Source organism: Bos indicus x Bos taurus, chromosome 19 (genome assembly GCF_003369695.1).
Source record: "Bos indicus x Bos taurus breed Angus x Brahman F1 hybrid chromosome 19, Bos_hybrid_MaternalHap_v2.0, whole genome shotgun sequence".
Classification (NCBI taxonomy): Eukaryota; Metazoa; Chordata; class Mammalia; order Artiodactyla; family Bovidae; genus Bos; species Bos indicus x Bos taurus.
In genome coordinates, this window is record NC_040094.1 from 45,539,422 (window position 1) to 45,565,174 (window position 25,753).

The 25,753-nt window shown below is 58.3% G+C and overlaps 1 protein-coding gene across 3 annotated transcripts; it reads left to right on the forward strand.

Moving 5' to 3' along the window:
- The first annotated feature begins 1,820 nt into the window (after positions 1-1,820).
- On the forward strand, positions 1,821-23,591 carry ADAM11 (ADAM metallopeptidase domain 11). Of its 3 annotated transcripts, XM_027518364.1 has the most exons (27): positions 1,821-1,959; positions 2,437-2,612; positions 11,594-11,670; positions 11,856-11,922; positions 12,884-12,969; positions 13,059-13,134; positions 13,539-13,605; positions 13,674-13,741; positions 14,085-14,159; positions 14,242-14,313; positions 14,475-14,641; positions 15,177-15,261; positions 15,383-15,473; positions 15,590-15,641; positions 16,128-16,227; positions 16,318-16,389; positions 16,493-16,585; positions 16,961-17,041; positions 17,524-17,574; positions 17,678-17,741; positions 17,959-18,058; positions 18,259-18,378; positions 18,470-18,638; positions 18,728-18,842; positions 18,930-19,020; positions 19,697-19,714; positions 20,245-23,591. In XM_027518364.1, exons 1-27 carry the CDS (start codon positions 1,890-1,892, stop codon positions 20,258-20,260), a joined length of 2,319 nt encoding a protein of 772 aa, XP_027374165.1. In that variant the 5' UTR covers positions 1,821-1,889; the 3' UTR covers positions 20,261-23,591. The 3 variants fall into 3 exon arrangements, with proteins under 3 accessions (XP_027374165.1, XP_027374164.1, XP_027374166.1); XM_027518363.1 differs by having other exon boundaries at positions 19,697-23,591; XM_027518365.1 differs by lacking the exons at positions 1,821-1,959; positions 2,437-2,612; positions 11,594-11,670; positions 11,856-11,922; positions 12,884-12,969 and having other exon boundaries at positions 13,674-13,737; positions 19,697-23,591.
- Positions 23,592-25,753: the final 2,162 nt, after the last annotated feature.

The window sequence follows — 25,753 nt, forward strand, 5'->3', positions numbered from 1 at the left end:
CCTGTAGCATGGTGAGGGTAGGGTACTACAGGCTCACTCTGGTGAGTGGGGGTGAAGGGTGGGCTAGATGGAGTAGATGGGCCAGTCCCTTCTAAGTCCCAGACAGAAGGCAGAGGTGAGGATACGGGGAGGAAGGGGAACTTGAAGAATGGGATATGCCTCTCACCACCCAGCTGTTTGGGAAACTCTTGCAGCCTCTTGGAGCCTTAGTTTCCCCACCTGTAAAGTGAGAAGCATGGTCTCCCCATCCTGGATAATTGTAGGTTTCCAGGGAATATCACACAGTAGGTCCTAATTCCCCAGAGCCCATACATCCTGGAGAAGGTTTCCAAGATGTCTCCAGGATGAAGGAACTATCAACTCAGGCTTGCTGAGCATCTGGGTCTGGAATGGCAGGTGGTTGGATGGGGGGAAGGGGAGTCGCCCTGTTCCCAGCACTGATGTCAGAGCCTCCTGGGAAATCGCCTTCTCACTTCTCCTGGGCCTAAAATAGAGCTGGGGGGTGGGGTGGGGTGGGTGCTGTCACAAGCTAAAGGCAGCACCCTCCCTGACAGAGTCCCTGGGTCCCCAGGGAAGCAGAGGACCCAGCAAGGGGCTCCCTGTGTCCACTCCTGTTCCTTCCTCAGTGACCTGTGCTTGCCCATTGTGGGTGCAAGGATGCTCTGGTCTGGGGCACAAAGTCAAGGCGAGGCCTCACCAGTGGACCTCATGTCTTACCACCTCACCTTACCCCATCTTTGGCTCCTGGGACCCCGTAGCAGGGGTCAGACATCCCGAGCCCCAGTGGGAACCCATCTTGCTTGGGAGTCTGGGAGCTAAGCTGGGGGCCCAGCTGGGGAAGTAGGCACAGAGGCCAGATGGTCTGTAGCCAGGGCAACCTAGTCTGGCAGAGAGGGGAGGCTGTGGGCTCCAGAGGTATCTTCTGCTCCTCAAAGATGTGGACTGCCAAAATGGAGGGACAGAAATGGGACACACTACCATCATGTAAATTACCTGGCTAGTTATGTATTTGGGGGAAGGGGAAAATATCAGGGTACCCTGTGTGAGGCACTCAGCCCAGAGAGGGGAAGCCAACCTCCTCGGAGGTCGGCAGCAAAGCCAGAAGACCCTGGGGTATCATCCATCCAAAGAAGGAAATTGCTGGATAGAAAGGGGTCTGGTTTGAGAAGACCGCCAATGCCCTGCTCGGCCAAGGGAGATCCCAAAGGCCGGAGCCAGCTGCGGGCCACAAGAGCCCCTGCCCTTCACTCCTGTCCCTGGCTCCCCAGCCTTCGGTGGAGCGGGGCGCTTGGGGCTGGTTCCAAGGAAGCCCCCTCCTGGGTTTGAAGCCGGAGCTGGGAGCACCGAGGCAGGGCAGCCATGGATCTGCCCCAGAGGGGCCATCTCCGGGTCAGAACCCGGGGGTCCCTCTGTACCCCGCCTCCCGCCCCCTAAGAACAGACGGGTCCTCGCAGCTCTCCAAGCAAGGGAGGCTGAGGCGGGTACCGCGAGGTGGACACCGGCGCGCCCCGCCCTGCACCTGCCGAGGGGGCCGAGGAGGGGCGGGAAGGCAGGTCCCGGGCGGGCGGCGCCTCTTTTGTCCTCGCGCCGCGGCGGCCCCGGCCCTGCACGGCTGGGGGGGCCCGCGGGGGGCGGGGGCGGGCCCTCGGCTCACGTGCTCGCCGCTCGGCTCTTAACCCTGCCCGCCGCCCCGCCGGGATGGCCGCGGCCGGAGCGCGCTGAGCCGGGCGCCCTCCCCGCCGCCTCCCGCCGGCCCGCGCCCACCGCCCGGCCGCCCCGCGCCCCCGCCCGCGCCGCCCGCAGCCCGCGCCTCCCCGCCCTCCGCTCCTCCCGCCCGCCCGCGCCGCGCGCCGCCGCAGCCCCGGGACCCTGAGGATTATGAGCGAGCCATGAGGCGGCTGCGGCGCTGGGCGTTCGCGGCGCTGCCGCTGCTGCTGCTGCCGCTGCTCCCCTCGCCGGGTGAGTGACCCCCGCCAGGCCCGGCCCCGGCGCCCCCTCCCTGCTCCCGCCCCGGGTTTTGCGGCAGTTTCTACTGCAGCCACCTTTTCTGCAGTGCTCGGGGTGACAGCCGGTCCAGAGCGCGGGGGGCGGGGGGCGGGGGAGGAGGGAGGGTGCAGGCACCCACCTGTCCCCATCTGGCCCCCACCGCGGCCAGCCCCCTGTCGCCGGCCGTGGAGTCTGCAGGTCTCTGCGGCTTCGCGGGGAGATGGGGTTGGGGGGGGGGGGGGGCAGTCGTGACGGCCGGGCTGGAGTGCAGCAGCTCCTGGCCCCTCTCCCCTTCTGCAGGGCAGCAGGTCCTCCCACCCAGAACCCCCGCACCCCCGGGATCCAAGGGCCACAGCAGAGTGGGGGAGGGGCGTGCCGTACCCACCCCGTGCCCTGGTCTCTTGCCCCACCGGTGGGCATCCGTCTGCAGCCATGGCCTTCTCTCCCCAGGTGTGGGGACCTGGGGTCCTGCTGGAGCTCTGCGCTGGAGGGTCTCTCCACACTTGGGGGGCCCGGAAGCCCCGGAGATCACTGAGCCCAGCCGTCTGGTGGGGGAGAGCTCCGGGGGAGAGGTCCGAAAGCAGCAGTTGGATACCAGGGTCCGCCAGGAGCCTCCGGGCGGCCCGGTGAGTGGGGCGGGCGGTGAGGCCAGGGGGCTGAAGCAGGCCTTAGAGCCCAGGGGCGACCACGGGGCAGCCTGGGCTTGGGCGCCTCCCCTTCCGTGCAATGGGCTACCCAGAGGGTGCTAGAACCCACTAGTGGGAGCACCTGCCTGCCCCTCTCCAGGCCCCCTCCCGTCAGGGTGGGGATTCCCTGCCTTCAGAGGACCCAGAAGGCCCCGGGCTCAGTCCAGCCTTGGTCAGCCTTCCACCAGCCCCCTCTCCTGTCCAAAGAAGCGATGCTACACCACATGGAGCTTGGGGAGGGCAGTGAGAGGCAGGAGGAAGTCAGCGGTTCGGGCTCCTGGGTTTCTGCCACAGCCACTGTCAATGGGCTTTTGGAGGGACCAACGTAGTGCTTACTTCTGCCTCAGTTTCCCCCTGTGCACTGATAGAACCGCTGTTCTCCTCCCCATTCTTACTGTGGGTGGGGCCTTGGGAAAATGTTCGAGGCCCCAGGCTCACTCACAAATGCCAACTCCACTCACCCCCTGTCCCTTTCAGCTGCCAGGCCCCTCCTGCCTCCCTGAGGAAGGTTAGAAATGAAGGAGATTAATTGCAATTAATAATTAATTAATATCATGTGAATAATAATCACCCAGATGGAATATTCATTCAGCACGCCTCGGCTCTCTAGGAGCTTGAAGCTGAAAGTTAGCCAGGCCAACAGGGGCGGTGAGGGCGGGATGGTGAGGCCTGGCAGAAACAGGAGGAGTAGAGAGACTCAGAGGAAGGGTACCACCAAGGTCTGGGAAGTTTTGGCAGCTGGGAGTGGTGGGAGGTGAATCGAGCTGGGCAGAGAGAGGAAGGAGGGAAACGGAGGCTAGCATTATGGACATCTGTCAGACTGGCATCTGGCCCTGCCTAATGTACTTGGTTAAAAGCCCTTAGGGGGGGTGGAGGGGGCCGTGGGGGTGCAGGGGAGCTAGTCGGGAAATGGAATGGAGCAGGAAGGCAGCATGCATAATAGATGGACCATCACTCAGGGCAGTGCCTGAGAGAGCAGGGGAGGGGGTGTTTAATGGTCCTGAGCAGGGAGGCCTGGGAGAGGGGCAGAGGGGAGGGGGAGAAGAAGGTGGGCTAGAAGGGAGGGTAAGGGGATGGAGGCTGCCCAGGCTCCCTGGCAGGTGGTAGATGGGCAGTAGGGATGGTCCCAGGGCCAGGGATGGGGTCATCCTGGCTGGGTTTGGTCCTCAGTCCAACTTTCTCCCCTGGTGGCCCCCTGCTTGTGAACCATGGCTGGGAGCTGACTTCTGTTGCAGGCTTCTGGGTCTCCTGATTGGTATCATAGGGGATGTCCAGATTGTAGGAGGGGCTGTTGCCACAGTGGGATCAGAGGACAGGGATGAGGGAAAGCTGGGGGGCCAGGGAGGAATGAAAAGTGGGTGGTCCTTCAGCTTAGTCCTTCCTGAAGAGAGAGTCACAGGCAGGATTCTGAGGTATGGTGGTGCCTGTGACAGAGGGGAGGTCAGGATGGGCGCAACTAGACTGTACGGGATGCACAGAGGATGGGGGAATCTCTTTGGGTATTGCTCTGCTGGGTGAGTGGCTGGCATGTGTGCCTGACCAAGTCTGAATAAGCCAAACAGGGTGTCTGGAGGGCAGGAGTGGAGGGTTCTGTGGATCTGTGGGGCAGTGGTCACAGTCACCTCCAGTGGGGATCTCCCTCCCTTCCCTTGGAGCTCACCTCAGCCTCCCCAGGAGACTGACTCATTGCCCTGCCTTGTGGGTACTTGTTTCCCCTGAGGTGGACTTCTCACAACTCTGTAAGGCGGGTAACTTTTGTCTACCCATGTTGCAGATACGCAAACTGTGGCTCGGAGATGTTAAGTAACTTGCCCAAAGTCAATGAGATCTTTAAATATATCTATATATCGATATATCTATATATAAATATATCTATATATCAATATATAAATCTGGCTACACCAGGTCTTAGTTGCAGCATGAGAACTCTTAGAGCTGGCATGTGGGATCCAGTTCCCTGACCAGGGATTGAACCCAGAGCTTTAGGAGCACAGAATCTTGGCCACTGGATACCAGGGAAGTCCCAGTCAATGAGACCTTTATCAGTGGAGTGATTTTCTCCAAGACCAGGGCTCTTCCCATGGTGCCGTTCTGCACTCTCTGGATTTAGGCACAGGCGGCACTTTCCAACCCTACCCAGCACAAGGTGGAGGAGGACCAAGGGAGACAAGATGAGATTTCTGGAATATTCCCTCCTCACCGGAATGCCTCCCGCTCCCGCTGGGCATTTCTCCCTGGAGCACTTTTGGCCTCAGAACCTCAGGGGCTCTTGGTGGAGCCTGCGCAGCCCTGAGCCCGGTGTCCCAAAGGAAGTGCCCCCCAACCCCTGCCACTGTGTGGTTTTGTCCAACATTCTTGCACCCATCTGGGACCTCAAGCAAAGCAAGTTGTTGGGGCAGCAGCAAGATCTCCATCTGCTATGGGTCACATGGCGAGTTGGGAGACACATGCTGGCTGGCAGGGTGGGATGGGGGATCCGGGGTGCTCACCTGCTCCAGCCTTGGGCTGGCCACTGCACCTTTCTGAGGCCTAGCTTCTGGATCCCTCAAATCAAGATGATGAGAACATTCATCTCAGACCCACCCACTTCCAGGAGGTGGTGATGGGGAAAGTCCTGACTTTTGTGAGTGGGGACCAGGGAGAGGGAAGCTGGCCAGGAAGGAATTAGAAGCTAGAGAAATTAAAGCTTAAATTTACTGGGCCCTTGGTGGGACAGACACTGTTCTGCCTTTGTGTCTTATTAATTTATTACATCCTCAACCCAGTTCCAGGAGGTGAGGATATTATTATTCCCATTTCACAGATGAGGAAACAGGCACCGAGAGTGAAGTACTCCAGGTCACACAGCACTTAAGTAGCATGGTCAGACCGATTTCCAGGGCAGCCCTCTTAGCCAGCGCGTGCTGACCTCTCACTCAGGGGTACAGCAAAGAGGGGGCCAGGGGCCTCTGCCCTCTTTGCCACAGCTCTCTTCAACACCTCACTTCTGTCCAGTTTGCAAGCAGGCTGGGCCTAGGGCCAAGAGGTGGGGGAGCTTCTGGAAGTGCAGAAACTTGTGATCAGCGGGAGGCTGCAGCTGGGAGTGAGGTGGAAGAGTGAGCTGGGCTACAGTGTACAGTCGAGCTGGTTGTTCACTGCACAGGGGTACCTGGGTCAGTGGGCTGAATGAATTGGAGGCTATATGTGTTCTGAAGGGATCAAGCTGCTATGTGGGCTGTGCCTCCCCCTGGAAAAACCCAGCCTCCTTCAGAACAAAACAGAGGGCAAGATGTGAGTTAGTGAACAGAGGGGTGAAGGGTCCCAGGGCCGTGAGTCAGCTGGAGGAGGGGACCTCAGTCACTGGGTTGCGCTCCTGTGAGGGCTGTCCCGACCATCAGTTCCCACCTGGAAGCCCTTGACCAAGGGTGTGTGCTGCGGTGTTCATGCTGTCTTGCTGAAGAGGGTTGGGGGGCAATTAAGCAAGCCTTAGTTCCCCTGCCCTTGCAAGATGGCAGTCATGGGCAGGGAGCCATAGGCTGTGCCTGGAGCCCTAGCACCTGCCCTGGGCCAAGGCTGTGCTGTGGTTTCTGTGGCCAAGGTCACAGCTCTGCCCTGGGGTCAGAGGCAGGAGGGGGTTCCTGGAGGAGACTGGTGGCTGGAAGCCAGGGCTGGGATCTGCGCTGAGTCCAGCTTGCTCCAGGGAGGGCCATGAACCAGCCCTGCCTTGAGGTTGGGCAGAGAGAATTCATTCAGGAAGCTCAGTTTCCCTTTGAAAGGCTACACCTGTGGCTTGAGGCAGGACAGCTTCTGTGGGTCCTGGCTCCCCTGCTTCTGACTGAGTGACCTGGACAAGCCTTCTGAACCCTACCTTCCCCACCCATGAGATGGGGGTAACAGTGGTCCCTGCTTTGCCAGACTGCTGGGAGGATTAGAGGAGATGATGGGTGTCAGGGGTCCTGGGACCCGGCAAGAGCAGATGTTCAACATCTGTCAGGCCTGCCCTCCCTCCCGGGCCAGGTGTGGCAGGAGCGCTGGGTGCCAGAAACAGGAGCTAGGGTGTTTAGGGTTACCTGTCAGACTCCAGGCAGGTTTGCGGGGTGGGGGGGCAACATGGCAGGTGTCTTGAGTCCTCTCCAGCCAGACTAACCTGTGGACTTGGCCTCACCTAAGCACCCTCCTGATTGTCTAGAGGGACCCAGCTGCCCAGACTCTGTCCCCAGAGAGACTAATGACCCTATAAGGAAGTGACTCTGTCTTCAAGCATTTAGGTCAAATTCCATTATCAGAAATTGGCCCAACTGTGCTCACTCCCCAGGACTCCCATGGTCCTGCTGAAAAGTGGAGCCTCATTGCATCTTGAGTGACCAGGGCAGGGAATGGCGGGGGGGATTTCTCCCAGGTCGGGGCTCCTGCCTCTCTGGCTCCTCCCCATCTGCTACCACCAGCCCACATGGTTTATCCAATTCCTCAAAGCTCAGTTCCGCTGGAACATTGACACTTCTTTCTTCATTTATTATTACTAACCCTTGTGAGGTGGCTCAGACGGTAAAGAATCCACCTGCAATGCGGGAGACCTGGGTTCTATCCCTGAATTGGGAAGATCCTCTGGAGAAGGGAATAGCTATCTACTCCAGTATTCTTGCCTGGAGAACCCCGTGGACAGAGGAGCCTGGAGGGCTGGCAGTCCATGGAGTCGCAAAGAGTAGGACATGACTGAGCGACTAAGCACAACCTTTGTGAGAATAACATGTTAAAGAGGGCTTTCCTTTAGTCCTCATGACAACATCATTTTACCAGTGGGGAGACTGAGGCTCAGAGAGGGTAAGCAGCTCACTCATTCTTTCTGATGCCTTTCCTACAACATAAGTGTAGGGGCTCCTGGGCAGGAAAAAGGGCGGGTGCATCTGCAGCCCCAGGGGCCTACGTGCCACCCCTGTGAAAAGTGGAATCAGTGACCAAAGAAATCAGTGTGCCCGAGGGTCCAGGAATAGAGAGGAGCAGAGCCCTGTCAGAAGATCTGCTAGGGAAGAGATAGGCTACCCACTCCAGTATGCTTGGGCTTCCCTTGTGGCTCATCTGGTAAAGAAATCACCTGCAATGTGGGAGACCTGGGTTCAATCCCGGGGTTGGGAAGATACCCTGGATAAGGGAAAGGCTACCCACTCCAGTATTCTGGCCTGGAGAATTCCATGGACTGTATAGTCCATGGGTCAGAAAGAGTCAGACACGACCGAGCCACTTTCACTTCACTTCAGAGCCCTGTCGGCTGAGTGGGTGGAGGCTTGTGGTCACAGATGAGGGTGAGGAAGAGAAGGTCCTGTAAGAGATGGAGGTTCAGAGGGAGGGGTTCAGGTTGCTGTGTGAGGAGTAGCACCTGGATGTTCGAATTTTGGGGCATTTGGGAACCAGAAAGGCCTTTAACCTCCTCCCCCCCAGGACTCTCCAAGACTCCTCCCCAAGATTCTACACCTCCCCATAGGTGTAGAGAGGAGCCCTGGTACCTGTATTGACATTCTAGAACTTCAGCAGGGTCTTTATCTCCTGACCTCTGCATTCTATCTGGTGGTGGGCAAGCGGATTCCTGGAGAGTGGACCAACTGGCAACAGGGAAACCTCGGGGTGGGCAAGGTCACCGCAGCCAGGTGGTCACAGAGGCCGTGAGCAACAGGAACACCAGCCTGAGGGTGAGCCTTGACCCAGTACCTCCCCCAGTGTGGCCCTGGGCCAGTCACCTCCAAGTATCCCTCCCTGGCACTTATAAAATGAGCACCAGACGGCCCGGGCGGGTTGAGATCAAATGAGCCTGAGCATGTGGGAGCCAGTGGCCGGGGAGCAAGAGGCAAGTTCAGGGCACAGGGTGGAGGCCTGGTCGGCTGTCACCAGCAGCTGGGTGCAGGGGAGGACGGCAGTCAGGGACACTAGGGGCTCCCAAGGGAGGGACTGAGGGATCACAGGAGAGGTCGGGGACGGGCCAGGCTGGGGCAGGAGCCCAGCCATGCTAGGAGCAATTGGGTTAATAGAACATGAGCTGAAATCTTAACTGAGGGTGGGCTGGGGGGGTTAGGACTCTGGTGCCAGCAGAAGCCCCCTTCCAGCCACCTGGGGTACAGAGGTCCTGGGGACTGAGGTGGGTTTGCCTGATCTTTCCCTTCCTGCAAACAAAGGGTGTCCCCATCGTGCCCCCCACATCGGCCAGGTCAGGCAGACCTGTACAACTATGCACTTTCCCTCCCCTTTCTCCTGGGCCTGCCTCCCAGCCCCCGCAGCAGCCCTGCACTGCCCCAGGTCCCCTCCTGGCCTGAGCCCTGTGTCCTGCTGGGACACAAGACACAAGCTGCTGGGGAGGCGCCCAGCCCCCAGTTAGGCCCTGCCAGGTGGGGAGGGAGACAAGGCCTCGGCAGGCTGCAGATGGGCTGAGGACAGAGAGGACCTGGGGTCTGCTCCCCTACTGATGTGACTGTCTCCAGAGGGGGTGGTCAGCTTGGTCCGCACAGAGAGAGGGGAGCCTGGTGGGTTAGCTCACCGACTTCTTAAGTGGGGGAGATTCTGCAAGCACCAGGGTCGCCCCTTCCAGAATCCTCTGAGCCCAGACAGCCTCTGCCACACAAGCCAACCTCACAGGCTTGCATCTAGGCTCCTCTTACCATTTTCAGGGGAAAAAGTCTGAACTCAGAGAATTTGCTGGATTATCCTTGAGGCCACCAGCTTCCGAGAGTGGAATCAAGGCAAGGGGCCTGGACAGGTTGCTCGCCTGGGTGGCCAGCATAGGAGCAGGGACAGAGGCTTGTCCCTGGGCCAGAATGAACAAGTAGAAACAGACCTAAAGGCAGGAGAGAAAAGAGGTGGTCCAGACAGGAATGGGTGGGGAAGGCAGAGAGGGTTTAAGTCCCCCAAGGGGAGAGGGAGGGCAGGGATGGGCCAGACCAAGGAGGTGGGGTACTGGGGACAGAGCTGGTCGGGGCCCAGGGACAGGGGAAAGCAGAGGTGATCCAGGCCAAGGTGAGGAGGAAGAAGCAGTGACTCCTTGTCCTTGACTTTCTATTTCAAGTCTAATCGATGCTCTAGGGGCTCAGGATGAGGCTTGGAGCTTCAGTCAACCTGGGATGGGGTGAGTCCGTGTCCTTGGGGCTCAGAGGGCTCCCGACCCAGGCTCTGGCCCTTCTGCACTCTCACCCTGATTCCCAGGGCCTCTCATGGACACTGGGCCACTTCTACCTTACCTCACCTTCCAGGTAAAAAGGCCCCAGAAGCTGATTCCTGAGGCTTGAGTCCCAGCTCTACCACTTCTTAGTCTTATGACCATGGGCAAGTTAGTTAGCCTCTCTGTGCCTCAGTTTCCCCATATGTCAGATGAGGATAACAGTAGCATCTATTCCATTGGGTTGTTTGTTGAGAAGATCGAATATGATGATTCTTGAAGTAGTTTAGGCTCCCCAGGTGATGACGGGGTAAAGAATCCATCTGCCAATCCAGGAGATGCAGGGGGTGCAGGTTTGATCCCTGGGTTGGGGAGATCCCTTGGAGGAGGAAATGACAACCCACTCCAGTGTTCTTGCCTGGAAGATTCCATGAACAGGAGACTGGCGGGCTACAGTCTATGGGGCTGCAAAGAGTTGGACATGACTTAACGACTGAGCACGCACACACGTAAAGTATTTAGAACAGTGCCTGGCACATGCCAAAGGCTCATGAAGAGTAGAAGTCTAGGCAGTTGACCAGGAAGCCGCCTCGCTCCAGGCTACAGGGTTTTGTGACACTGGGGCTCCCCTCCTTCTTGTAACCTACTCCCCCCACAAAAAAAGACAGCCAACAAACTTCCTCACATCTGTACAGCTTGGTGGTGGGCCCCTCATCTGGGGATCTGGATTTTACCCTTCTTGAATGGACGGGCATGAGAAGAAGGCTCCAGCCTTGCTTAGGCCCTTCTCCTGCTTCCAGATCTCTTGTAAGACCTAAGGCTTGCGGTGGACATGGGAGCTGAGAAGGCCGACTCCCACTCAGCCCAGACTCTCCTGCCCCTTCTTATCTCAGGGTCGCTTTCCTTCCAGGCTCACTAGCTTCAGCTCTGGAGCCCCCACCCCCCACAGTAGCTGGGCGCCCAGGCCTGGGAGGGCAGCCATCTTGCTCAGGCCTGGTACGTTGCCATGACAACCTGGAGCCTCCCAGCCCCACGGCAAAGGCCCCTCTGAAAAATTTATCGGGAAAACTTCCGTGTTTAAAAATTAACCATGGGATTGAAATATTAAAGATGAGCTGCTTTGGGCGAGGCAGAGGGCAATGGACTTGAGGGTAGAGGAGCCAAGTTCTTTCCTCCAGACAGACTGGTATTTGCCCATCACCCCAGCTTCCAGTGGCCCTTCGATCAATTCTAACCCTGTCTGGAGCGTACAAAGCCTCCTCCATAAATGGAGGCTGGGGCCAATGTAGGGAGGGGGACATAGGGAGGAGCTGAGGGACCTGCTTCAGTGGGGCCCAGGGGTCACACTGCACCCCATCTCCTGTTTGCCTCTTTCCCATGGTACTTCTAGGGGTCTCCCTTTAGTCTACCTGGGAGTGGGGGTGGCCCTGCCAACAGCAGGGAGGGTCTGGTGTGAGGCAGTGGGCAGGCTGAGCTGCCTTGGTCCTTCCCTGCTGCTCCTGTAGACTGGCTCCAGGGAGGCACCTACACCAGAGAGCATGGGCTGGCACCCAGAGAGCAGGGAGGTCAGTGCCTAAGGATGCCCACACCTGCCCCTCCACCTCAGGAAAGGAACAGGGTCTTGGAGGAAGATGAGCTTGGAGGAAAGCATCTTCCCTCCAAATCAGTGGTCCCCACAGCTGCCGGGGCTGGGCCATCCCCTCCCCAGGGCTGCTCCCTGTACCCGGGTTTCCCTGGCCCCTCAGTTCCCACCTCCAGGCCTCCCCAGGTCGACTCCCCTTCTGCCTTCCCTCCTTTCTCCCAGCCTGTCCATCTGGCCCAGGTGAGCTTCGTCATCCCAGCCTTCAACTCCAACTTCACTCTGGATCTGGAGTTGAACCAGTGAGTGTGGCCTGGAGTCCAGGGGCTGAGCACTCCGCGGGTGGGCAAGGCATGGCCTGGGCTTGTGTGGCTGTGGGGGCTGGGGGCTGAGCTGGGGCAGGGGGCCTGGATCTGAGAGGGGTTGGGTCCCAAGCAGGACCCAGCCCCACCTTGACCCCCTCTTCCTCCTGCCCACTCTGTTCCAGTCACCTTCTCTCTTCACAATACGTGGAGCGCCACTTCAGCCGGGAGGGGCTGACCCAGCACAGCACTGTGAGTGCCTTTGGAAGGGGTCAGGGACGTGGAATGATGGGGAAGGTGGTCGGTGGAGGTGGGCTTGGGGGTATACTCTGCACTGGGGATTGGCCTGGCCCCTCCAGGATCAGAGTCCGGGCAGCCTGTCAAATGGTGTGGAGCTCTGAGCTCCCCTTGCCCAACTCCAGGGGACAGAGCCCCAGCCAGCCTGTCTGCCAGCCTGGAGACATTTCAGGACCCCCTAGTGCTCCATGGCCGGAATCTTGCTCAGCACCAAGGCTCCAGGAATTCCTGGCTCCCTGGGACCCCAGGGTCCCAGGCCCGAAGGCCCAGGGGTGTGAGCAAAGATAAATGAGTGTCTATAAATAGCCTCGGCCCTCCCCCTCCAGCTTGTTCAGTAACTGGAGCACAAGTAATTCTGCAGGAAGCAGAGGCGAGGGGGTGTCAGTCCCGTCTGACCCACGAGCCGAGCAGGGAGGACACACGCTGCTCAGTCCCTCACAGACCGCAGACCACGTGACCAGGGTGGTCCATGGAGGCTGTGGCATCTGTGAACACACTATGTGTGAAATGGTGTGTGTGTGTCGGGAGTGAGCCCATAGCTTTCATCTGATTAAGCAAGCTGATCCATGGTAAGCACTTAGAACACTGCCTGGCACACAGTAGGTGCTATGTGAATGTCATTTAGTCTTCTCAAAGAAGTCTGTGACCCCTGTACCAGCCCCAGTTCATGGTTAAGAGGCACTGATGTGCTCCAGGGTCCTCATGTTGTAGATGAGGTAAGGGAGGCCCAGAGAGGGCTAGGAACTTGCCCAGGGTGAAACAGCCAATTAGGAGCACAGCCAGAGCAGAGCCAGACTCCAGGTCCCCAGATTTCCAGCCACCTTCACACCACACGGGCAGCTTCAGTAGCCCTCACGCATCCTCCTGCCTTCATGCTGGGAAGGGGGCATGTCCATCACGCTCTCTGCTCCCCTAGGGTGCTGGAGACCACTGCTACTACCAGGGGAAGCTCCGAGGGAACCCCCACTCCTTTGCTGCCCTCTCCACCTGCCAGGGGCTGCAGTGAGTGTGGGGAGGGGCTGGGTGGTGGGAGGAGCCTCCAGGCCTGGGGCCGGTGGGGACGGTGGAGAGCTGCGTTTCTCTCACTGCAGTGGGGTCTTCTCTGATGGGAACTTCACCTACATCGTGGAGCCCCGAGAGATGGCCGGGCCTTGGGAAAACGCCCAGGTGAGCCCCTCCCCACTCGTCGTCCCAGTGGCTGTCATCTCAGTGGCTGCGGCTGCCTCCTTCCTCCCCCACCCTCCTCCGCCTTGGTAACCTCAGCCTCACTGCCCTTTGCAGCGACCCCAGCTCTGGTTCCCTCCTCCTATGCCCCCCAGCTCCAATGTCCCCTCTGTCCTCCAAGTAACCTCCCACCAGGCTCCAGTGTCCTTTGCCCCTATCTCTCAGGGCACCCCCAGGTCTTGACCCTGGAATCTGAGCATCTGGGAGACCAGATCCGACATGGGAGCTCCGGCCAGTGCTGGGTCACCCTGGGGTGGGGTGGGGGGAAGGGCAGGAGATGTCCCCCCACAATGCGGTTCAGAGCAGACCTGGCCAGCCCCCCAAGAACTCATTTCCCCTCATTGCAGGGACCCCTTCCCCACCTCATTTACCGGACCCCTCTTCTCCCAGCCCCCCTCGGATGCAGGGAGCCAGGTAAGGGAGGGAAAGCGGGGCTAGGGAGGGGGCCGGCTGTGCCCCCCTCACCGGCACCCTCCCCCCAGGCTGCCTGTTTGCTGCCCCGGACCATCCTGCTCCTCTGAACAGGCCAAGGCTGAGAAGGAAAAGGCAGGTACGGGGGCCCGCACAGACCTCCCACTGCAGAGACCTCGGGCAGTGGTCCAGACAGGATATCCCCATCTGTAGCTGGGGCAAAGGAGGGCTCTGACTGATGTGGTTGGAGGTCAGAGAACACCCCTGGGAGGAAGCCCCCCACCCCACTCCCTAAGGCTAGTGTCTGCACACATCCCCGTCCTGGGCAAACCGAGGCTGCCTGTCCCATATCAAGGCTGGATGGGGCCCCCGCCAGTGGAGAGCTGGTACTGTTCCTGGCTGGAGCCCAGCCGCTCTAGAGTCTGTCTGCAGCTTGACCAGACGTGGAGGGAACTGATTCCAAGTGCCCACCCTCCCCCTAGGTCCGCCGGGGCCACCCTACAGTGCACAGTGAGACCAAGTACGTGGAGCTGATTGTGATCAATGACCACCAGCTGGTATGTTCCCAGGCAGAGGGGGCGGTGACTTTGGGAGGAGGGACTGGAAGCAGCCCAGCCCTCTGCCCACCCTCTTTCCCAGTTCGGGCAGATGCGGCAGTCGGTGGTCCTCACCAGCAACTTTGCCAAGTCCGTGGTGAACCTGGCAGATGTGGTGAGCAGCCCTCCCTGCCTTCCCCTCTCCTCCCACGCCCCACACTAAAGCACATGTCCTTGGGGTGAGCGCTCGACGGCATAGGCAGCCTCTGACCCCAACTTCCTGCACGGACAGATTGACCTCCAACCCCCTCCTCATCTTCTCCCTTCTTGGCACAGATGTACAAGGAGCAGCTCAATACCCGCATCGTGCTGGTTGCCATGGAAACGTGGGCAGATGGGGACAAGATCCAGGTTCAGGATGACCTCCTGGAGACCCTGGCCAGGCTCATGGTCTACAGGCGGGAGGGCCTGCCTGAGGCCAGTGATGCCACCCACCTCTTCTCGTGAGTCCCCCACTCCATGGACCCTGCCAGCTTCTGTTGATCATTGCAGATCACAGAGTTACTGAACATGACTCTGGGCCAGGTGCTCTTGCAGGGCGAGGTGACTGGGATCCCCTTGTACCTGCCCTTGCAACAGTGGCTGGTCATCTTCCCCTGCCTCTTAGGCTGAGGCCCCTTTTCCCTACCCTGTGACCTTCCTCTGCCCGTTACCTCCCCTTCACCCTGCTCCCCCTTTCAAATGGTCCCAGCATCCCTTTCTCAGGGACCCAATGCCCTGGTATGGGAGAAAAATCTGATAAAAGGTCCTTGCAATTAGAGATGACCTATTAGAAATCCTTCATTTGGCTTATGGGCAAATGAACCCAAAAGGGGAAAGGGCTTGCCTGAGTCACACAGGCTGACATGGAGGGCACTGCTCATCACCTCCCCATGGAGGGGCTCTGGTATGGGGGCTCACCTGTCTCCCCTCACAGCCCAGGCTAGCCACCAGGGAGAACAGGCTAGCCAGTTCTCCTGGCAACCCTCTCTCTTCCAGGGGCAGAACTTTCCAGAGCACCAGCAGCGGGGCTGCCTACGTGGGGGGCATCTGCTCGCTGTCTAGGGGAGGGGGTGTGAACGAGGTAAGCTGGGTGGGGGCGTGGCTGGGGTGGGGGGTTGGAGGGAGGGGGCTGCGAAGGGCATGAACATTGTGCCTTTTGGAGGGATGTAGACATCTTTGGGTTCCATCTTCTTCACCCCAAGTATGACAACATGGGGGCCATGGCGGTGACCTTGGCCCAGACGCTGGGGCAGAACCTGGGCATGATGTGGAATAAACACCGGAGCTCGGCAGGTATCAGTGAAGACCCTCACCCCCAGCCCAGACCCACATTCTAGAAGTGAAGAGGGTGTCCACACAAGGGGCACCGTCTTTTACCCTCCCTTACATTCACCTGGCTCAACTTGCAGGGGACTGCAAATGTCCGGACAACTGGCTGGGTTGCATCATGGAGGACACTGGGTGAGTTCTTGGGCAAAGGGAGCCGCAGGGTGAGCATTGGGTGACATTCTGGACCTGGCTGCCTCAAGAGACCCTGCTCTCGGGACCACTCAGAATTCCAAGAAACGCAGTTGTCTGTGGACACTGTACAGGGAGACATACATTCCCTAGCCGGACGCCAGAATTGTCCAGGCTGCAATACTCACAGTCGCCCACTGGGCGCCGCCAAAGCCTCGTTTGGAGGCCCCTCCCCTCCTCGGCTCACAAACCTCCCTCGGACTCTCTCGGAGTCCTGAAGTTTCGGGGAGTCAACTGGAGCGGCATCCCCTGCCCACTGCCCTTTGATGGGCAGGCGGGAGGATTTTCGTGCAGTGTCCAAGCACATAGATCTTCAGCCTCCTCGAGACAGTGACCGAGTCCTCCGGTGCACCCCATCCCAATCTTGAGAAGGGGCGAGAGGGTGCGCCGGCGGGCACTCGGCAGCACGGTCCCCTCACCCCTACCCAGGTTCTACCTGCCCCGCAAGTTCTCGCGCTGCAGCATCGACGAGTACAACCAGTTTCTTCAGGAGGGCGGCGGGAGCTGCCTCTTCAACAAGCCCCTCAAGGTATAATACCAGCCGCAGGGCGAGGAACGTGGGAGCGGGGCTTGGGCAGGGTCCTGGCCAGACTCGCGACACGACACCCCATCCCCGCAGCTCCTGGACCCGCCTGAGTGCGGGAACGGCTTCGTGGAGGCGGGGGAGGAGTGCGACTGCGGCTCGGTGCAGGTGCGAGACGGGTGCGGGCGCCAGGTGGGAGGCGGGGGACGCGGGGGTGGGCGAGGGAGGGTCTGGGTGGGGAGGGTCAGGGCTCGCCTTCGGTGTCCCTCAGGAGTGCAGCCGCGCGGGAGGGAACTGTTGCAAGAAATGCACTCTGACTCACGACGCCATGTGTAGCGACGGTCTCTGCTGTCGCCGCTGCAAGGTGAGCGGTACCCGCCGCAGGGGCGGAAAGGCGGCGGGACCGGGAGGTACTGGGCAGAGTACATGTAGAGGGTGGGACTTAGGGAGGTGGGGCCGTAGGGGCGGCGGGGCTTAACGCGAAGAAAGCGCCAATGGGAAAGGAGAGGTGTGGAGTGTGCGGCACCTTACGTTCTATTGAAGGCGGGGCTACCGGGAGTGGGGCGGAGCACCTGATGATAAGTGGTGGGGTGGGCGGAACCGTGAGCGAACCTGGGGACGGTGCGAGTGGGTAGGGAGAGGTCCGGGGCGGAGCCGAGGAGAGGGTGGGGCCGAGGAGGCGGGAAGACGAGGAAGTGCGTGGTTCTTGCTTGAACCCCGCAATGCATGCCTTCTCTAGTACGAGCCGCGGGGTGTGTCCTGTCGAGAGGCTGTGAACGAGTGCGACATCGCGGAGACCTGCACCGGGGACTCGAGCCAGGTCCGCCCGTCCCGGCTGCCCTGCGGACCCCCGAGCGAGGCGGCCACTATCTCCCTCCCCAGCCCTTCTCTCGGCTGCTGGCGTCGCCACCGCTGATCAGGCTGTTTCTCGTCTGAGATATGAGTTTTTCATGCCTCCTGGCTTTGCTCTTCCAATCATTCGACCAGTATTTATAGTCTGGCTAGATGCCTGGTGTGTACTAGGGATATCAGTGGATAATAATATTATTTAATGTCTAAATCCTTATTACATGCCAGTCATCGAGTACTCCCAGGCCTGTGAAGTAGGTGCAGAAAACTGATGGAGACTGGAGAGGCTTTGGGACCTGCTAAGCCATGTGATCTGAGTTCTCTGCTCTTGTCTTTGATATGGAGGGACCCTGGGCCAGAGCCCCTACCTGGCAGGCCTTTATTCTTCCCTGGAGCCGAACTTAGCTCCCAGTTCTGGGGCAGCTCTATTCAGTCCAGTGCCTCTTTCCACAGTGTCCACCTAACCTGCACAAGCTGGACGGTTACTACTGTGATCACGAACAGGTATGAAGGGATGGAAGCTCAGCCCTGTCTGGGTCTCTGGCTCAGTCCAGTGTCCTGTCTTGTCCTCAGTGTCTCTGTCCCTTGTCTCCTGATTGTCCCTTAGGGCCGCTGCTACGGAGGTCGCTGCAAAACCCGGGACCGGCAGTGCCAGGCCCTTTGGGGCCATGGTGAGTCTTTGGAGATGGGAGAAGGTATCTGGATACTGGAATTGAGAGGCTAGAGGGGGGCAGGCTCTGGCTGAACACCCCTCCAAAAGATATGCAGCTCCCCAGAATCTCAGTGACTCAGCTGGACTTGGAGTCAGGCCATTGTTGGAGAAGCAGGCCTGAGGTCTCAGGTGGGTTCTGGAGTGGTTACGGTGACGCTGGCCTCTTCTCCCTACAGCGGCTGCTGATCGCTTCTGCTATGAGAAGCTGAATGTGGAGGGGACAGAACGTGGCAACTGTGGGCGCAAGGGGTCAGGCTGGGTCCAGTGCAATAAACAGTAAGTTGTCAAAGCTTCTGGTTGGGCCATCCCAGTTTAGAGGCTGGGGCTCTGGGGCTGGGCAGGGATTTTTCAGAGATGGGGCAGGATGTTGAGTCGTAATGGGAGACTGAAAAATCGGGGGATGGGGAGAGGGCAGACATGAGGTCTGTAATTGGGTCTGAGGTCAGACTTGGGTCTCACTGTCTCTACACGAACAGGGATGTGCTATGTGGCTTCCTCCTCTGTGTCAACATCTCTGGAGCTCCTCGGCTGGGGGATCTAGGGGGAGACATCAGCAGCGTCACTTTCTACCACCAGGGCAAGGAGCTGGACTGCAGGTGTGGCTGGGACCATGGCTGGGGAAGGGGAGGTTGCAGCTGTGTGGGGGGTGGAGGGCAAGGGCAGAGGTTCGCTGTGCCATCTCCCCAGGGGCGGTCATGTGCAGCTGGCTGATGGCTCAGACCTGAGCTACGTGGAGGACGGCACAGCCTGCGGGCCCAACATGTTGTGCCTGGACCATCGCTGCCTGCCAGCCTCTGCCTTCAACTTCAGCACCTGCCCAGGCAGTGGCGAGCGCCGGATCTGCTCCCACCACGGGGTGGGTGTCTGGAGGCCAGGGATTGCGGGAGGGGGTTATAAGAGGGGACTGGGCCCTGCTTACCTGTACTGGCCCCACCCCACCTCTAGGTCTGCAGCAACGAAGGGAAGTGCATCTGTCAGCCAGATTGGACGGGCAAAGACTGCAGTATCCACAACCCCCTGCCCACGTCTCCGCCCACGGGGGAGACAGAGAGATATAAGGGTGAGGCTGGAACTGGCCAGGGTGGGGCTCTGTCTTTCTCATTCTCCATGCCTGCCCCAGCCAACCCCACCCTGCTCTCCTCCCCAGGTCCCAGCGGCACCAACATCATCATCGGCTCCATCGCCGGGGCTGTTCTGGTTGCAGCCATCGTCCTGGGTGGCACGGGCTGGGGATTTAAGTAAGACACAAATACGCCCCCTACACCCCCTGCATCCCCCAGGGTTATCAGAACCCCAGGCTGTTGGAGCTGAGGGGACCTCCCTGAGAGGTTAGCTAAACCAGAGCTCACACATTGCAAGCCAAGCCAGCCCACAGGGTCTTGTTTTTATATTTAAAAAAATCAGTTACTCAGACTTTTAAAACCCAGGGATTTTATCTTAAGAATCCAGATTTCCAGCTTCTCTTGAAAAATGAGAAGATTGGGTCCCCCTGTTCTTCAGTGCCTCCCAGCTTGGCCACAGAGCGGAGCTGAGCAGGGGCTGCCTGAGTTCCCAGTCCCCAGGCCCTAATGGCTGTTCTGTGGGCATCCATATTGGAGGCCCTCAAGCTGGTGTAGCCCCTCACTGTACAGAGGACGGACCCGAGGCCCAGGGTCAGGCGGTGAGTTAGTTGCAGTCAGGACTCAATGCAGGACTCCACTTCTGTAGGTTTTCCTGGACCTGCCCTTCTTTTGTTTCCTCTGAACCTGGGATAAACATCCCTGGACTTGTCATTAGCGTCTAGGGACAAAGGAATGTCTAGCATCTCTGGGGCCAGGTGTCTCCTGGGAGCCGGAGGCCCCTCCCTGGGAGAAGGGGAGGGTCACGGAAGGCTTCTTTTCCTTTCTCTGCCTCGCCTCGCTTTGGCTCCTGAAGAAACATCCGCCGAGGAAGGTACGACCCGACCCAGCAGGGGGCAGTGTGACGCCGGCCACGTTCTCCCTCCCGCTGTCCTTGTCTCCTCCATCTCATTCGTCACCTCGCATTCTGTTGATGGGGAGCTGGGGCCGGTTCCCCCACCCTTGCGGTCACGGCTGTCACTCCCGGGGTGGGAGAACCCCGCTCCAGGAAGAGAGTCCTCAACGTGCCCCGTGCCCCCTTCTCCAGCCCACTCACCCCTCAGGCCTTGGTACTTTAACTCCTGCCCTTCCAATGGTCAACCCACCTCTGGCCCCGTGGACCTGGAGCTGTGCGCGCCCCACCACCACCACTCCTCCCCAGGGAAGGGAGCCTACCTCTGCGTCCCATCCGTTTTGTCTTTCATGTCGCCACTGTCTGACCTCCCGCCAGACCCCCTCCCTGGCCAGCCTGTGACTCGCTGCCTCCAGGGCCCAGCACTGACCTCCCGGGGCCGGCTGAGGTGGGGGTGCTCTCCCTCTAGGCCCTGCCTCATATCCTCCCCTGATGCCCCCTCTCCGTTCCAGGTCCGGAGGGGCCTAAGTGCCACCCCACCCTCCCTCCGAGTCTGGCGCCCACCATCTCCGCCCAGAACCAGGAGGCTGCCCCCGCCCAGCCACGGAGGGAGGCACCATGCAAATGTCTTCCGGGCCCAGCCCTTCAACTCCTGGCCCCACAGGGGCTTGGGGCCGGGTCGTGGCCCTGCCCTCACACCACCAGGGTGGACTAGGCCTGGAGGGCATTTTCCTCATGGTCCCCCACCCCACCTCATGCGGCTTTGGCCTTGCACACCAACTCTCCTCCTGTGAATGTAGCCTCCATCATCACAGATTGCCACAGCTCAAGTTGGGCGGCGGGAGGGCACGCAGTCAGTGATGGGCGTGGCCTGGGATGGCCCCGCCTCAAAACCAGGCAGCTGGGACCTCAAAACCAGGCAATTGGGACCAGGGAGGGTCTAACCTCTCTGGAACCTAGGGGGAGGGAGCTGACATCAACCTTTTATTTATTTTTTTTTCATTTTTTTTTTTTTTTAACTGAATCTCAACTGATGAATGTAACTTTGGGGGTGCTTGGGCCAGGCAGCTGTGGGGATATTTCAACATTTTCAGGAGGGACTGAAGGAGCTGAGGCCTGGCCATCCCTCTGGCCCTTCCCGAAGGGGTGTGACTCTGGCCGTCCCCACAGGGGTGGTCACACCTGGCATCTTCTCACTGAACGTGGCAAGCCCGGCAGGGGCCCGGCAACCCTGCGCACCCCCTCCGCCCAGCCCTGCTGAGCTTGGAGACAAGTCCGAGTGCTGAATCAAACCAAAGCTGCCTGTTCCGTGCCCGAGGCCTAGGTTATGGGTACGGCGACCACACGTCCCAGATTGTCTTCAATTCCCAAACAGTCGTCCTGCTGTCCCTGCCAGGACGCATGTATTTGGGAGGAGGGTAGGGTCCTAGAATATGTAGTCCCTGAAATAACATGGCACCTTCCCCCTTTCAAGAAGGGTGATGCTGGGGCTGACTCAGGGTTTAAGTGCCCCTTGGCATGGCCTGGAGGTCCCAGGCCATCTGCTGGGGGAGCACTGTCCCAAGGAGGGAAGGCCAGGGGTGGCCCAGTGCCTGGAGGGTTAGGGGCTCTGCCTGTGATGTGCAAGAGGAAGTAGGAAAAGGCAAGTCTTAACGTTTGATCCTCAGCTTCCAGAAACGTCCTTAAGGCCCTGTCAAGCCCATTCTGCTCCTTAACCCCATTCCAGGGCCAAGTAGTAAGTTTACAGTCATTTTCCCCATTAGTCCTCTGATCTGATCCCCACTGCAGCCAAACCTGAGGCTGAGGCTGGGCAGAATTCCTCAGTCCCCCCACAAACACGGTCCTGCCCATGGCCTTTCCTCATGACCTTCACTTGGGACATAGGAGCTCTGGCTCCTTGACTGCTAAAAACCAGCCGGCAGGGGCAAGCTGGGGATCAAGCTACCTTCTGGATGAAAGCCACAAATGAATGGAGCTCCTCTGCCCAGGGATACCCCTGAGCCTCCCCAGGGGTTTCTGAACACCCCCAGGGTCTTTGAGCTGCCTGTCTTAGTTCCTCTGGGGCATCTTTGAGGAGGAATCATGGAAGAAATGGCTCCCAGTTTATCTGTACCACGCCTCAGGGCAAACTGGGGACTGAGGCCCACTGACACCCTTTAAGGTGGCTGGATGCATCTGCAGTGCGGTCCTTGATACTGAGCTCCAGCTGGCACTGCCCAAGCAAGGGAGTAGGTGGGGTACCCCTCTGGCCAGTTCTGCCCCACCAGCCAGCCACACAAGCTGAGGCGGGGTCGGGAAGCTAAGGGCTGGGTTTTGCACTATTGCGGCGGTACCTTAAGGCAGCCTCTTGTGGTACTCACGTGCACACAGGTGGCGATGCATCTGGCACAAGCATTTGGATCCACATCTCCGCACAAGCGTGAATACCTCTGCACACACGGGCACGTCTGTGTGTGCGTGCACATGGGGTGGGGATGGGGTGTGGAGAACCCAAGACTTCCTGTGACCAGTCCACCTGGCTCCCAGCTGTCCGCATCCTCCTGCCCCACCCTGGCAGCCCCTACCCTGGCGGTGCCCAGGGAGGGGTGGAGGCACACTGACGTGGGCCTGGAACTGGCTCCAAACAGCATCCTGTAAATACGTCATCTGGGGCTCGGGGTGGGGAGGCAGGGACAGGAACGTCCATTAAAGATCACGTCCCAGGGCTTCCACGGAACTCACACCAGCCTGTGTCTCCTTTCTGTGAATGACCACACTGTGGCCAGGACCCTCCCCTGTGCTCCGTGGCCCTGGAGGGAGTGTGATGACTGGACACCAAAAGCGGGAAGGGAGCACCCAGGACTGGGCGCTGGGAGACTGGAAAGAAGGAGCATAGTTTTCCATTCCCAGCCAGGAAATAGGCACCGACTGGGTGGAGGGCCTGGCCCTTCCGCTTCCTCACTCTCCCAACAAAGAGAACTGTCCTTTCCAGTTTCAGCAAAGTAGATGGGAGTTGAGCAGGAAAGCATCTTAGCAAGAGGCAGAAGACTCAACTTCCCTTTTATGGTTGAAGCCAGACTCTCCTCACCTCCCAAAAGAGTCCAGAAAGCTGGATCAAACTGCTCTCTGGTCCCAAGGGTGCTGTGCTTTCATTTCAGGCCTTCAGAGAATTGACTCTTGCCTCACCGTGCCTGGGGCAGGAAGGGGCTGAGCACAGCCAAGGCCAAGAGCCCTCCCCACACTGGGGGCCAAGTTTGAGCCAAGAACCTAGTCTTCCCATCCTGGCCTCCGGATGCTTTGGGCCTGGAGATATCTGGCTCTGAAAGTCCTGCTTGTTCAGGGGAAAGATAAGATGAGAGAGGTTGGAGTGAGGAGGAAGGAAGGGAATGGGAGAGAGGAGATAACGGGAGCAAGAAATAGCAGCAGTAGGGACCTGGGAGAATGAGCAGCTAGCTGCTCACCAGGACAGGAGGCCCCAGGACCCCTCCGGTCACGTGCAGAGAGAGCAGGACTCGACCTGGGCAGTGCTGGCCTGGATTCCTGGTTCCCACCCTGTTCCGGCATCTCAGTCCCCCAGCACATCTGGAACCTCTGCCCCCAGACTCCCCCACTGCAGAAGGTCAGCTTTTCCCCCAGTGGGTTCACAGGTGAGGCAGCCCGACAAGAATCCATCTCCAACCTCAGTCATGACCTGAAGTCTAGGCTCGCCCTGTTTTCTCTCTTCTGGGCTGCAAACCCTACTTACAGCATCATCGCTTCTGCCTCTCAACTCTTCCATCCCTGTCCATACCCCTTATCAATTCCCAATCCGTGGTGACCTTCAAACTTGGTCTGATGTGTATACAGCTGACACTTCAGATAGTAAAAAGTGTGGCTGTTGGACTTCCCTGGTGGTCCAGTGGTTGGGAATCCACCTGCCAATGTGAGGGACACAGGTTTGACCCCTGGCCTGGGAAGATCCCCCATACCGAGGGGCAACTAAGCCTGTGTGCCACGACTACTGAGCCCACGCTCTAGAGCCCATGTTCTGCAACAAGAGAAGCTGCCACAATGAGAAGCCCGCTCACCACAGAGAGTAGCCCCTATTCACTGCAACTAGAGAAAGCCTGCACACAGCAATGGAGACTCAGTGCAGCCAAAAATAAATTAACTGTCGGTTGTTGGCAGACAGTGGCAGGGGACTCAGGGGAGGCTTGGCACTTGGCTCTTGCAGGTCAGTGCTCCACCACTCACACCTGCCTCTCAACCTCAGGAGCCCCCAGAGCTCCCTGTTATTTACATGGGTGCACAGTGATGCAGGAGGCTGCAGAGGGGAGCAGGTACGAGGAGGTGCAGCGGGAATGCCAGGGAGGTAGCACCTCTGATGCCAGCACTCCCCCATCTGCCCAGGTGTCAGACTCTGTAGGCTGGCATGGAACAATCAGACCTGGCCCAGACAGATAACTGGAAAACTACAGGCATCCCTCGTTTAGTGAAAGTTCACTTTATGCCCTTTTGCTTTTACAAGAGACCTGTATTAGTACCTGTTTTCCTAACTGAAAGAAATTTGAAGAGGATTTTTGATTTAATTAAATAGCACTCAGCACCTGTTTGCAGTAGCTCTTACAGAGGCCTCGAGCACCCCAAGGAGTGAGAGTGACACCAGAAGGAACCACACTCAGCATCTAACAGCCATAGCTTTTTCTGTTCATTTGGGTTTTTCTTTTTTTGGCCATGATGCATGGCAAGAGGAATCGTAATTCCCCTGACAAGAGATCAAAGCCATGCCACCTGCAGTGGAAGTGCAGCGTCCTAAGCACTGGACCACCAGGGAAGTCCTTTTTCTGTTTTTAAACCACATAGCCTTGAACTGTGAACATCTGCACTTTATCTCAGTTTATTTTGTGCATGTGTTAGCAAGATGTTTCCTAAGGTAATTGCTTCTTTGCTTTACACCATTTTGGTTTATGAAAGTTCTCCTAGGAGTGCTCTAATTTGGACAGCAGGGAAACCTGTACTTACTTTGGCTTAGAACATGTCAGGCAGTTCTGACAGAGTGGCGCCTAGAAAGTGTGATGTGGAACCAGAAATTAAACTTGCTCTGAAGACCACCTGTTGAAGGAATTCCTGGGTATCTGGTTTTTCAAAAGTAGAAACAAAAAAGTAGATAAAATGACTCCCAGTGTGTGTCTGAGTCTCCCTCTCTAAACCAGGACCTGCTTGCTGAGGATTTATTTATTTATTTATTTATTTGGGCTACACCACTCGGCATGTAGGCGCTTAGTTCCCCTGCCAGGGATGAAACCCATGCCCCCTGCAGTGGAAGCAGGGAGCGCTAACCACTGAACCCCCAGGGAAGTCCCTGTTGAGAATTTCTGGGTGGATCATGGGTGCAGATCTCAATCCCCAGTTCTATTTGTTTGAGCTAATGTGTGGGTCCCCTTGGTGTCCTCATGAGTTGGAGGTGACCAAGATTCAAAGCTGGGGACATTGGCACCTTAGAGTCTACTCATGGAGTTGAAGGAAGGGTTGCAAATTCATTCTGGCTCATCCCAGTGTCTAGACCAACAGAATTGAATGCAGTCCAACAGAATTGAATGCAGCCTACACATACAAGCTATGTATGCATTTACAATTTTTCTGGACTTCACTGGTGGCACAGTGGATAAAAATCCACCTGCCAGTGTAGGGGACACAGGTTCGATCCCTGGTCTGGGAAGATCTCACATGCTGTGGAGCAACTACGCCCCTCTGCCTCAGCTATTGAACCTGGGCTCTAGAGCCTGGGAACTGCAACTACTGCAGCCGTTGTATCCCAGAGCTGGGGCTCTGCAACAAGAGAAGCCGCTACAGTGAGAAGCTCACGCACCACAGTGACGAGTGGCCCCGCTTGCTGCAACTAGAGAAAACCCAAGTACAGCAACGAAAACAGCACAGAAGCACAGAGAAAAAAATTCAATAAAATTAAAGAATAAAAATTTCTAGTAGGTAAAGTTAATACATTTTACTAAATCCAATATGGGCTTTCCAGGTGGCGCTAGTGGTGAAGAACCCTTCTGCCCA